General features: G+C 38.5%; 2 protein-coding genes across 2 annotated transcripts in view; one reads left to right on the forward strand and one right to left on the reverse strand.

The window, feature by feature from the left end:
- Positions 1-6: 6 nt before the first annotated feature.
- Positions 7-3,868, reverse strand: meiob (meiosis specific with OB-fold). The gene is made up of 14 exons (XM_074662764.1): positions 3,782-3,868; positions 3,406-3,486; positions 3,119-3,176; positions 2,817-2,948; positions 2,607-2,679; positions 2,313-2,508; positions 1,755-1,855; positions 1,478-1,530; positions 1,192-1,287; positions 911-1,003; positions 664-808; positions 408-594; positions 230-316; positions 7-143 (listed from the first exon to the last, which is right to left on the reverse strand). The coding sequence occupies exons 2-14, from the start codon at positions 3,460-3,462 to the stop codon at positions 30-32; spliced, it is 1,392 nt and encodes a 463-aa protein (XP_074518865.1). The 5' UTR covers positions 3,463-3,486; positions 3,782-3,868; the 3' UTR covers positions 7-29.
- A 2,569-nt stretch (positions 3,869-6,437) lies between these two features.
- Positions 6,438-13,046, forward strand: part of tex2l (testis expressed 2, like) — an 88,714-nt gene continuing 82,105 nt past the window's right edge. The window contains exon 1 of the mRNA XM_074662755.1: positions 6,438-6,518. The gene's annotated coding sequence lies outside the window, so the exon portion shown is untranslated. The remainder of the gene's footprint in view (positions 6,519-13,046) is intronic.

Below are 13,046 nucleotides of genomic sequence, written 5' to 3' on the forward strand. Positions count from 1 at the left end.
CTTCTCCCCAGTTGGTGTGTGTTGTTGAATCACAGCTGTTGGATTAAGGCAGACATGTGCTGTTTAACCTCTCCTGGATCAGCCAGTGAGCAGGCCAGGACAACCCCCCTGATCCCAGACTTCAGTCTACTGAAAGGCAGAATCTAAAACGTGAACAAAATCACATTTGAATCATAGTGTTTGCTTTTATACTTTGATCATAAAGCATGGAAGTGAAATTTTACAACACCTTGACATATATTTTGCATCTCTCTAGGAGAAATTTCCACTTCATGGCCGTCCGCTCATCATCAGTCAATCTGATGAACTCCTCTGTCTGCAATACACAAGCATGCATGTTGTACCCTTTAAATAGGATAATGTAAAATATATGATGTGCTTTTGTCTCTAAGTGAAGGAGTTCTGACCGTGCAGCTTAGTGTCTTCTCTGCTACAGGGCTTCTAATGGTGCAGACTTGTAGCGTGCCTGTATGGTCAGACAAATCCACCAGCAGGTCAAAGCCTGTGGAGGCTGAAAAGACCTGATCCCTCCCTGGACACAGCTGATTGGTGCAGCTCTGTGCATCCTGGGTCACCTGAAACTTGCACTTGGTGCTGAGACAGAAAGAAGAACAATCAGAATTTATTACAGCATCTACCTGAGAATAACACGTGTGAACTCACCAGCGTGTCTTGACCACTTTTGAAACAGAGGAGTCAAGGTCCAGCTTGGAGATAAAGCTGTACGTGATGCCAAAAAACGCCTCCTGGGTCTCGTGAGCTTTCTGCTTCAGCTGGTGCACTGTGTACACGTCAGTGATGGACTCCACTGTAGAGAAAATAACTTTTAAATATCCTCGAATGATGAGGCTTCAACTCGTTTTACTATTAAAAGTATCAAAACAGAGCGGAAGAACTCCCTGTGATTTACCTGGCACATCCTCAGGTTTGTCATCTTGATCCAGAGCCCCAGACTCAGACATTTCTTTGGCGTAGCTGAACAGCAAGCTGGCCTCTCTGGTATCTGAGATAGATTAGAATTGACTTAGCAAACACTATTCTGCCTACACTGGACCAAATCCCCTTTATTACATTTATTCTTACACTAAACATCCAAGTTATTCTGCTGATTTCCAAAATGCTTTTCAAACACGAGCACAGAGGTTAGGTCCATTAGATCTTACTTCTGTGAATGGAGCAGTGATGTCTTACCAGGATTGACAGTGATAATGGTTTTCGAGCTAACTGTTGCTGTCATGCCGTTGCGGAAACTGTCAAAGCTGATCTTTGCCTCAGCTATGAAGAGCACTTAAAAAGAAAAAAAAACTCGAAGTTAAAAGAACAGAAAGTAATCTCAAACACAAACACAGCGTTTCATCTCAGATATCCAGCTCCGTGTTTCTCCGTACAGTGTGCTAATGCGACATGACAGGCTGGAACAACAGTTAAATAAAGATTCATTTAGTGGTTGAGGCCCAGCCCGCAGCCGTTAACCTACCCGTCTCCTTCGGTATCAGCGTCTGAATGAGCTGAATGGCCTCTCTGTCCCAGCTGTGAGTGGAAGCAGAGGTCAGGGGGTGAGAGTGTGGCGAAAAATCAAACATACACTGAGTTCAGCGGGTTAATTTAAAGCTTCGTGTCACCAGAGAAAATTTGTGGTAAACTCAAAGATACACAGCGGTGATCCACGGGCCAATGAGTTGGAATCAAACACAAAAGCAACAAGAGTTGTAAATCTTTATTCACTTTCCAAATTAGAAAGGCTCGTGACGCACCAGATGAGAGGGAAGGAAGAGACGGAGTCGTCAAAGAGCTTCACTTCCAGCCTCTGCCCTTTGCGTCCGTCTGAAGTGGTGAACTGCTTCAGCTCTCCCATCTGAAAAACGTAAACACAATCATATAAAGTTCCAATCACAATATCTACTCTTCCTGTAAGAAATAGAGCAGCTTAAAGGGCAGACGCTGGCCTCTTTGTGAACTTTTAGTCTGTAGGGTTGTTCTGATTAGGAGGAATGTTCCAGGAAAACATGCATATCAACGTGTAAACACACAGAGCAAAGTGACACAATGTAATCTGTCAGGAAATAACAGAATGAAATGATACGCTTGATTTTCAAAGTTGGGTAAGGGAAGTAAAGTGGAGTAATAACTCTTTAGTGTCAACTTTTGTTGTTAAAATCAGGCCGGGTCACTCTTATCAGGTATTACAAATGAGTTTAATAACTTAATTTAAAGCTGACTTTGAAAATATAACTAAGTTTAACTTCTTTCTTCCTTGGTGTCAATTCTTATTTACAAAAATGGGGCTCCATGCTCCACTGACAGAGCCTCACCGACTTCACTGCAGCCAATATATTTATCACTGTGCCGTCCAGCTTCTTCCCATTGGCCACAATGTCCCCTAACGAGTAGAAATCTCCAGGATCCTTCACGGGGAAGTGGATCAGAGGCAGCAGTCTGTTGATGGTGTCTATGTCAGCACACAGGCGCACCTGGGAGTGAGCTTCTGTCACCAGCAGTCTGTAGAGGCTGAGACATTGAATATTACCACAATGTTTCATCATTTTTGAAACAGCAAAACAACTTGTTTCCCCCTGTCTGAAATCAGTATTAGATGTTGGAAATACCTTGGTGTTGTGGGACAGAATCGATCTCCTTTTTCCGGGTCTTTGTTGGTAACCAAGGGGTTTTCAATAGTAACTGAAAAAAACTGGACAACTTTATGTTCTGATTTAAAAAATTAATATTGATATGATTGCTGTTAATCTAGAAGACATGTGACTTAAAAAAGTCTAAGCACTCCTTTAACAGAGGAGTAATTTCGGGGACTTCCTCACCACAGTCTCCAACATTAAAGCTGTTAGAGAGCCCGATGATATATGCATCGTGTCCCCAGGCAGTCACATTAATGAAGAAGTCAGGTGAGTCCTTAACCGTGAAACCAAATGTGTACCTGTCTTCACCGATATCTGCAACTCAAACAAGTAGAGTTACTTGTGCAGTTCAAAGGAAACCAGAGCAGAGATGCTCAGAGCAAAACACATTTATTATTACTTTTCTCCACAAGAGGGAGTCGGTGTTCAAGAGTTAGAAGAGTTGTATTTACAGAATGAAGTGTAACTGTGAGGGTGATACTAACTTTTTCTGTCAGGAAAACTTTTGATGTCGCTTTTTCCAATGACGACGCCTGCCAACTTCTGGAAAAGGAGGAAAATTACGATAAGTGGACTTTATATTCATTATCTAACTTCACTGATCTTCGAAGACAGCAGACCCCCAAACACACCCATAAGAGCATTGTAGTGTCAGATAAAGTGATTCATGGGCACAATGAGACACTAATTTTATATAAAGTGGTTCAGCATAGTGTTAAAAAGAGAAAAATTCCGAAATCGTTTGGATACATGAAATATGCGATAAACTCACCGGATGGGAGAAGTTGGGATGCAGCTCAGAAATGGCAATGTAGGTCTGAGCAGCCATTAGTATTTACACCATCAATTAAGCCTGTTTGAAGCCGGTATAGGAGACTATAAAACATGGTAGAACACGATAATATCAGATTAAAAAGATTTGTAATTCTTGTAATATATATTTTTTAAATATCTGACACTGAAAAAAGGTTCAGGTAACCATCTAACTTATTCAGAGTAAGCTAGCTTAGGGCGTTCGTCACCCCTTCACCTGACAATATTTTCTATGAAAGCACTATAACTAACTTTTATGAATGGCTAGATAAAAATAAACTCGTAACACTTTAGTTTAAACATTGGTCAACCTTCATAGCATCTGTCTTATTTACCGGGCTTTGTTTTTTTTCCACCGTTAATTCAAGTTTTCGCGGTCAACCCTGCTGCACGCGACCACCGTCCCCGCACGGGACCTGAGACGTCAGATGCTGCCTTCAGTAACGGTTGGAAAATGTCTTTACGCACTGCTAACTTCAGATGTAGAGGTTTAGCAGTGAGTCATCAGTTGACTGATAAGGCTTTGTCTAATATGCCAAACCAAACTGTTTTAAAGGTGTGTAATATTGTAACCCAAAATAATTCACAATCTAAAACAAACTCTAAGCTGATAACTGATTTATTTATCTTTTTTTTAAAAAAAAAAAAATCCAAATGATTTAGCTTTTCTATTGTTTTTCTTCATTAACTTTCTCATCTGGTGGACGAGGGACCCAAATTGATTTTATTGATAGTAATAATTTTGTAGAAATATTCAAAGTCTTACCCTTTCTCTGAGTGAGCATCAGCTATGCAAATTACTAGCAACATAAAATTTTACCTTCATAAATTATATAGAGATATCTTTCTTACTCTTCATCTTTTATCTTTCAATCAATTTTAATGTATCTGCTGTTTAAATCTGAATTCAAGAAACACACAAGAAACGCTCAATTCAGTGAACCATACATATACATATACATGATATTCATACACCATGTGCTATTCTTTACCATCCCTTTCCCTCAGACTTTGAAATCATCTTGATAATCCATCCCAGTCGTCACTCACAGCAGGGATTTGTTTCTCTGTCGGCTTTGCTGGGATGAACCTGACAGCTTTCTGGTTTGTTTTGATAGCACAAAGCTGTCTTTGACATGTGATCCTGCCTCGTTCACCTGGGTTGGAATCAAAAGGTGTAACAGAAAACCCCCATTCAGTTTCTACACAGTGACTAATCCTCAGAGCCAGGCATTCTGACTTTTTATCTCTTCCCTGTTACTGATGTTGATATTCAGGCAACGTGTGTTTTGATGTTATTCTCCTCTTTATATGTTTCTAAAAGCAGTGGCAGGCGCCACACAACCACACAAAGTCAACATGCTGAGATTATTCCTCAGCAGACATCAGGGTGTGTAATACTGGGTCGATGTATTGATAGACTTTGTATAATGTTGTATAATGTGAAACAGGACTGATTAAATACATTTTCCTATACGCAGAGGAATTGATTTGCTATTTGCACCCGCGCCTGCTTATTCAAATGAAAGAAAATCTTAAATTCTAATTTCATTTGCTGTTTCTGACTACAGTTTGTGAGTCCATTAATCACAGCAGGGATGTAAAGCATCATCAGATAAATCAAGTAAAAGTTACTTTTGCTTCAGTGATTTATCCGTAATGAATTCACAGGCTCTGTTCAAACCCCATCAATCATACTTTGATCCAATACTCTGTTGGACTTTTTGCAGTGGTTTTAATAACTTGTTAAAAAATTTTTACGATAAGCACTCATAACTTCTCCCCTGTTTTAATGATTTTATTACAGTATATCTGCAGAAAGGTGATGTGATTGGCTGGCCTTGCTGCATTAGGTCAGCTCCCATGAGGTCCTGCAGCCGTCTGACCACTCCCCTGCTATCAATACATCATTCAGCTCGGTGAGAGTGCCATTATTTGTGTTACTTTTCATAGATCTGCATGTCAGAGCGTACAGGAAGGCGGGGTGTTGTTTGGATACCCTGTAGCCTTCTCAGGCTGAGCACCACTCACGGACCTTCAACTGTACTATAGCTCACCTTCAGCCCCGCATGCAGCTGTGTTGCACGTTCTTAGCACTTTGGTGAGCTGATTGAAATAAGAGTCAGCCTTTGCATCACAACATAATTAAAGAGTTTTTTGGGGGGACATTTCTTGCAAACGCTGATTTGTAGTGTCTAATAAGCAGAATAAAACTTCCCTCAGAAATGCATTCATAGCTATGAGATTAACTTCTGCAGGAATATTTCAGTTGACATTACATACGCCACTTTGTATTGGTCAGCAACTTAGTTTGCATTCACTAGCTCTGCTGCTGATGCCTGGATTGCAGGGCAGAATCTGTTCTGATTTTACCCAGAGAGCCCAGAAGCTCCTCAGACTGCTCCAACATGTGTTCTAGGTAGCTGCTATCAATCCTGGCTCCCAGGACAGAAAATGCTAGATGTTCATTTTAAACATGTTCAGAAATCCCTGAATCAGTCTGTAACAATATTTGCACACGAGCTTCATGAGACTTGCTGAAGTGATGAGGTCACCCAATAAGGATTACCCAACTGGTTCAAGACATATTGGAGTTGTGGGCATCAAACACCAAGGTCTGCCATCAGTAGGCCTACAGAGGGATGGCCTATCAGAGTTTAAGAAGCAGAGAGCCTTACATTTGGGTTATGATTTTAGCCTTTTTTAAAAAAAGACTAAAACCAGCAAAGATATAAGAGGCACCACTTTGTCAACAGGAATGTGTGAAAATTCCTCACAGGAGCTTGAAGCTAACTTTAACAGTTCAGCTACAATATACTGATGCTGTTTTTGTTGCAACCCACAGTTTCTCAGGAGCCATCAAGGTCCCACCACTTCTGCTTTAACTTGTAATACTTACTGTACAGTTTGCGATCATATGTTCATGTACTTTTTTTTTTTTTTTTAAATACACAGGCAGTCTTCCTTGGACCTCAACACTGGCACCAGACAGGAGGTTTGTGGTTAAGCTGTAGCCTCCACGTAAAACATAAGAAGACAGGAAAAAGTATAGACACCGGTGACTACTCTGAGGTATGACAACAAAAAACCAACACAAAGCTGATTTCTTTGAGAGCTGCAGTGAGCTGATTTGCAGCATCACATTTCACCTTCTGCAAACTCTAGTTTGATGGAAATGAACATTTGAGATTAAGAAGTAAATTGAGATTTTGCAGGATTATTAGCTGAACAGGATGTAGGCAGACAAGTATTAAGGCTAATGATCAAAATCGTTTTAGTTCTCAAGCTCACATATGTTTGAGCGCACACACACACACACACACACACTCACACACACACACACACACACACACACACACACACACACACACACACACACACACACACACACACACACACACACACACACACACTCACTTTCAGTGGACAAAGAAGCCTTTGTTGAGAATGAAATAAGTTGTGTCACTCTGTAAGGATCTAATGGAACCAATCATCGTTCTTTTATTGAATCGGATCATTAAAATATACTCTTCGGTTCATGAGAAATATCTTGGCATTGCCTGCACTTCTACGTCCAAGTAAAGGCTTTGCAGTCATTGGCAGCAGTCTGTGTAGTCTTTATTGGCTCCCAGAAGTGGAAGACATCCAAAGTAGGAGTGTGTGTATGTTGTAATTTCCCTGCCACCTGTGTGACTGAGTGCACTGTGTAGCTGCTGCAGAGACATTGGATCCAGCTGGGCTCTGGTAGAACAATGCAGTCTGTCTCCTCATCCACAAGTCCAGTAAGGGGGGGGGGGGTACCAACAACTGTGGAGGAAACCTTAAATGATGTTAATAACATGCTGCTGAAAGGAAGAAATCAGTGGCATGCATGATGTCAGTGCCCATCATTATGCCACCATACTGAAGTAATAGTAGAGAGCACTGCAGCATCGGTCACGTTACTGCTCCAAGTTTGTGCGACCTTTGAGACAGGAAATGTTAAGTTGTATAAAATAAAACCATAATGATGGGAAAATGGCTTTTTGGTGGCAAGAAACGTCAGGAATATAACAAAACTCTATTCACTTGGAACATGTTGTCTTCAAGCTGTAACCAAATATAATAATGTATGAGTTACTTATGAGTTATGTTCTGATGCAGTTTGAACGCTGTTGTTACCTTGTGCACACAACAGGTACAACCACCTACACACCCAACACAGGCATGTTTCTATACCCCTGATGTCTAGCTTGGAAAGGTATGGCTTGAATCCAAATTTTTGGTGTCTTGATGCACAACTAAGACCAGAGGGGGGTGGGTAGAGAAATGTGGCCCTGTCCCTTGATTCGGCTGGTGGCTTCTTGCACAATATGTTGGATATGTTGTGTACTAGCAAAGCAAAGGCAGTATCTATCTGTTCACCTTTCTATTGTAATTCAATGATTTTATATGCTGTAAGACTAACAACCAGATGTCCCATTAATATAAGATAAGTAAGAAGATTATTGGGGCCGCTTGAGTTTTCTGGTCATTTATCTATTCCTTCATTCAAGCATTTTGTAAGATCATTTTTCTTTTCAAACACACAAAAAAACCCACCAGAATTCTTGGATCAAAGTTGGATTTTCTAAGATCAAAGTCCCAATTTGTGAAAGACAGACTTCCAACTTTGATCTCAACTCTGAAAATAGACAAACTTTGAGAATTGAGTCAGAATCATAAAGACAAACAAAATGATTTCCAACTTTTATCTCAAAATTATGAGTCGGGGAAGATCAGATTGAGATTTTTACATTTTGTTGCCTCCAAAAATATTCTTCAATTGGCCTAATAATTTTTCAGCATGTAGTGCCCACTGCTGATTTAAATGAAGCATAATGCTAAAAAATGCTGAACTATATGAGCTGCTCACAAAGTAAATTGTTGAGTACAGACTGACAAGCACTGAATTTAGGGGGCTTAGGCTAAATGCTAACAGTAGCAAGCTAATACTAGCATGCTAAATGCCCACCATGATAGTCATGATCTAACAATACATGCTAATCACCATTACAAGAGTACAAATAATGCTAACAGTAATCTTGTTGGCTTTGTAAAATTTGATGACATGTTTTGCTAGAAAATGGTAAAGCACCCCCCTTATTTGAGATTTACCTTGAGAAAAATATTGTTGCCTGTATGAAAACCCAAACTGAATCACTTTAGTCTTCATTATTTACCATTTATTACTTTTTATGTCCTGTTGAAGCTATGCCTTCACCAGGGCTATGATGTTAGCATGGCTAAAACTCATAACTTAAAGCGTGGACATTCTTTCCAAACAAATCTACATGTTTTAAATGAATGTAACAAAAACAAGCACACAATTACTCAGCTCTTGGTATAAAACATCATCCTCTGATCTAAATTTGAAGCATTGGAGATGTTTTATGATATATTTCAGGGACAATAGTGGGGTATTGTTCTGTTGTCATAAATCATACTTTCTGCTCAGAGTTGGCATATACTCTTTGCTATTTTCAGTCTGTGTTTAAATGTGTATGTGAATGTTTGGAGTTGCAGAGCAGCATCCAATCCATATTTTTCTATCCAGAACTGATATACAACCTCTGTCCGTTAAATGTAACCCAGGGTCACTTTCATCCATTTATCATTTTAACTGTGGAAGCACCTGGAGCTGTATTTCAGAGACATCAAAGCTCATCCTGCTGCATCACAAATGTCTCACAACATCTACTTCTCCTGTAGATTCTCTCTGAGACGCCTTGACAGAAGTGTCTCACACTGGATTTGACCTCTGGAGTCTCTTTCAAAACTCACAATTTTTTTTTTAACATGTTAATAAATTTGAGTTGTTTTTCTGCCTGAAATGAGGGGAGAAAGACATTTTTCCATTCACGGCAGGGATATTTGAAACAGAAGCTTCACTTCTCTTCGTGCATGTGTGGCTCTGAACAATGAAATCTTGATGCACTCCGGTATCAGCACTAAACGTGGTACAAAGCAGCAGTGGTGACTAGTCATTGAATTGAATTTTGTAATTCAATTTTTTTTTAATTGTTTGAAATTTCAATTTCAAATGCAGCAAATTGTTGAAATTCAATTTTTAAAAAATATCATCCAATTTTGATTTTTTTTTTTATATTGCACATTTTTCAAATTATTTTTTTTATTTTACCAAATCTTGACATTCAAATAGTTTTGAATTTTTTGTCATATTAATATATATATATATATATATATATATATATATATATATATATATATATATATATATATATATATATATATATATATATATATATATATATATATATATATTTCTAATTTGGCAATGTTTTGAAACTAGATTTTTGAAATGTTTGCAAATTTTGAAATTCAAAATCTGACATTTTTGCAAGTTTTTGCAATTTTTGAACTTCAAAAATGTATTGATACTTCAGATGACAGACAAGATAGATAGAATGCGGTCTTCTATCTAATGTAATCACTAATGCTTTTTCACAAAGCTCTAGTATTCTGTGGTTTGTGTTAAATCATATTGGAATGGTTGTTAAAAACTGAGTATGGAACAGCACAACCCCACCTAGAATATTTTGCACCAGTCTCCACCGCAAAGCAGGACACAGTTTCATGGTTTAACCAAATTTATGAGCTGATTGTTAGATGATTTCAGGGTTGCTCTGTTTGAGTGATGATTTAACAGCATGTGGGACGCAGTTTGGGCCTCATGTGTGTAGATTAAACATACAGACCCTCTGTTTTTACATTATTTATGTTTGAATATTGTCTGGAGAGATGATTAAAGGGTAAAAGATGCAATATTTCAACAAATAACAGATCTAGCCAAAGGATTATTGTAGAGAATGTAAAACATTTTATCCAATATTGGTTTGCTGTAATACTTGATCTTTTCAAAGACTTTACCATGAACCAGCTGTGTACTTTTAATATTCGGACACATTGATGTTTTGTTCTTAGTTGTGCTGCTGCCAAGGTTAGACTTACTGCAGTGGAGGTAAGAGGAACTAATAAAATGTAAAACCAAATATAAATCATGTGATCTGTAGGTTTATGCAGCTCTATTGTTACTGTTTACAAGCTACTCATTTGAGAATCAATCTCTCTAATAAAGCATCAATATTAATAAATGCAAAATAAGAGCACACTTCTGAATCCCATAGGGTAAGTTACTAAAAGGTTCAAATTCAAAATTGAATAATTAGGCATTTGGCATTACAAGAAAAAAGATCTTAAAAAAGGCTCTAGAAATTTTTGTTATGTATTTCTCTGAATAACTTAAAATTTTTATATAAAATTAAACCGAGTATTCCGAATGATCCAAATGCAGCAGAAATGCATCACAGGCTAGCTTTTACACTGCTTACCAGTAAGAGCCTTGCTACCCTCAACCCAATTCTCATTGAATGTCACTTTGGCCCTCTTCATCCGAACTCCACCACTAGAGAAAAAGGGCTCTGTCTCATCTGTGACTCCCAGTCCTCCCCCCTTAGGATGGTACTAACCTCCCATATGGAAGACATCATGCTGTTAGAGAGCACTAATAACAGTGCGGCTATGGGTTTAATAAAAAGGAATGGAACGAATTATGGCCTCATCCCAGCCAGGACCATCATGTAACTGCAGCACATTAGCGTGGCCTCGGCAGCCAGTCCAGACCAGAAGAGACTGGGAGAGAAAAAGGAGCATGTGACTGAGAAGAGCCCACCAGAAAACCAGGCAGACTCTGAGGGTTTGATGCTCCGGTGAAGAGCGAGAACACACAGAGAGATATAAAAGAGAGAGTTAGCCTGTGGGTATTACAGAGACAGACTCTGCCCGCGGTAATGGGACGTCAACAGCAGTCCGACAAAGACTGTTAAGCCGAGATTTGATTAAAATGGAAGTAAAAGTATGTAATGCTCGACTAAATAAGCGAATGATGGGGAAGGAGAGTCTCTGGGGATTAAATGGAGAAGAACTCGCTGGAAATAAAAGGAAAACAGGAAGATGTAGAGCTGCAGGAATGTAGAATTGGAGACAAGAACAATTACACGGAAGGCTGCTTATTAACTTGTGGAGTAAGTGATTGATAAAGTTAGAGACTTAGAATAATCATCAAAAAGAGTAGAAGATTGCTCAGCTGGTTGTTTTTATGTTCAATCCTTCAAAGTCCTTTTGAGCAGCAGATCCAAGTGAGGAGATTTGGATCAGCAAACGAGGTGGAAGAAGTTACGAACAGAGGAATGGGAAACAAAACTAACAAAAAACTTCTGCGATTTGAAATGACTTTCAAATGACTTTAAAGAAAGTGGTACATTAAAATAAAGCTGTAAAGTTTTATAACTTAATTTACATTTAAAAGATTTTGCTTTTTTTGTAAATCACTGATTTGCTCATCTTTAATCATGACAGGAGCTGTTGCACTTATTGAATTTTTCAGCACATTCTAGCTGTAAATATATGAGGGGGATAAGAGGCACGTTAAAGAAAAAAGGAGCAATGTTAAGAAGTTGTAAAACTACAAAATTAAAGCTGTTAATTTATGTTACAAAATAGCCATAGCCTGGACTTTGGTCCACCTTTGCAAAAATAAGGAACATAAAGCATCTTGTTCTACTTCATCATTATGTTTTTTATACATTGAAATTTACTTTTTCTTTTTTTACAACTGAATATTCCATCTTTTAGCACCACAGCATCACATTGTATTGAGGGCAGCCAGTAGCCACACACTATGTGATTGAAGGCCAGATTTGTCACCCTGAGTGATCAGGGGCCTGATTCTGGGCTTTTGTGCATTATATCCCATCACTGTAATGCTAAAATATTGGTCTGCCTCCCACAATTTGGAAATCCCTTGAGGTCTAAAAGTGTGTAAAAATGTGTGCTTATAGACTAACATTTGGAATAATGTAAGAAAGAAACTCTAAAACAGACTAGGCACCCTTGTGCAACTGCTGTTGCCCCAGCTGTTGAGTAACTTTATGTATGGCAGTTAGCTTCTCCTCTGATAGCTCTCGTGTTAATTTACGTATATCCTTAAAAAAAGCACCCTAGTTACAACTTTTCTTCATTAATTCAAACTTTATTTTGGAATGGTTACAACTTTAAACTTGTGTTTATTTCTGTGAATTTGAGACTTTTTTTTTAGATTCAGTTTTTTAATTTTGTTCACCAAATTCAACATTCACAACTTGTCTTTTCTACATCTGTTCTCATAGAATTTTAACTTTAGTCTCAAAACCGTATTTTTCCTCATCCTTTCATGTGGTCCCAACACTTGCAATTGTTTCACTGCACCACTGAATGGTGAGGTGTCAAAAGCACATACTGCTTTATTCCAGGGGACAGAAGACGACATGTTGCTTCTTAAGTGCAAAAAGTCAAGAGGGAAGATGCACTGAAATCACACATAAATGGTTGAATGCTTTTTCTTCTTCTTTGTCCTTTTTGCGATTTACCTTAGAAAAGTCAAAAGCAGCTCTTATTCTCAACAAAATAGAAAACCTGCTTTAAAATGAAAAAAGCACTCAAACTTTTAGATCATGTTTTACTTTCCATTTCATCTTAAATAAATAGCCCACTCACACGTTTCATGTTCTACCTATTTCCGTG

The sequence above is a fragment of the Halichoeres trimaculatus genome, unplaced genomic scaffold (genome assembly GCF_033239565.1).
Source record: "Halichoeres trimaculatus isolate MK-OKI-2021-1 unplaced genomic scaffold, fHalTri1.1 fHalTri1_scaffold_23, whole genome shotgun sequence".
Classification (NCBI taxonomy): Eukaryota; Metazoa; Chordata; class Actinopteri; order Labriformes; family Labridae; genus Halichoeres; species Halichoeres trimaculatus.

What these genes read in the sequence shown, in the direction of transcription:
- meiob (XM_074662764.1), bottom strand. Translation starts at nt 3,462, where the DNA reads ATGGCTGCTCAGACCTACATTGCCATTTCTGAGCTGCATCCCAACTTC. An exon ending in CATTATCACTGTCAATCCTG is followed by an intron (nt 1,004 to 1,191) that starts GTAAGACATCAC and finishes AATCTATCTCAG; the next exon opens with ATACCAGAGAGGCCAGCTTG. An exon ending in GATGCAAAATATATGTCAAG is followed by an intron (nt 144 to 229) that starts GTGTTGTAAAAT and finishes TTCACGTTTTAG; the next exon opens with ATTCTGCCTTTCAGTAGACT.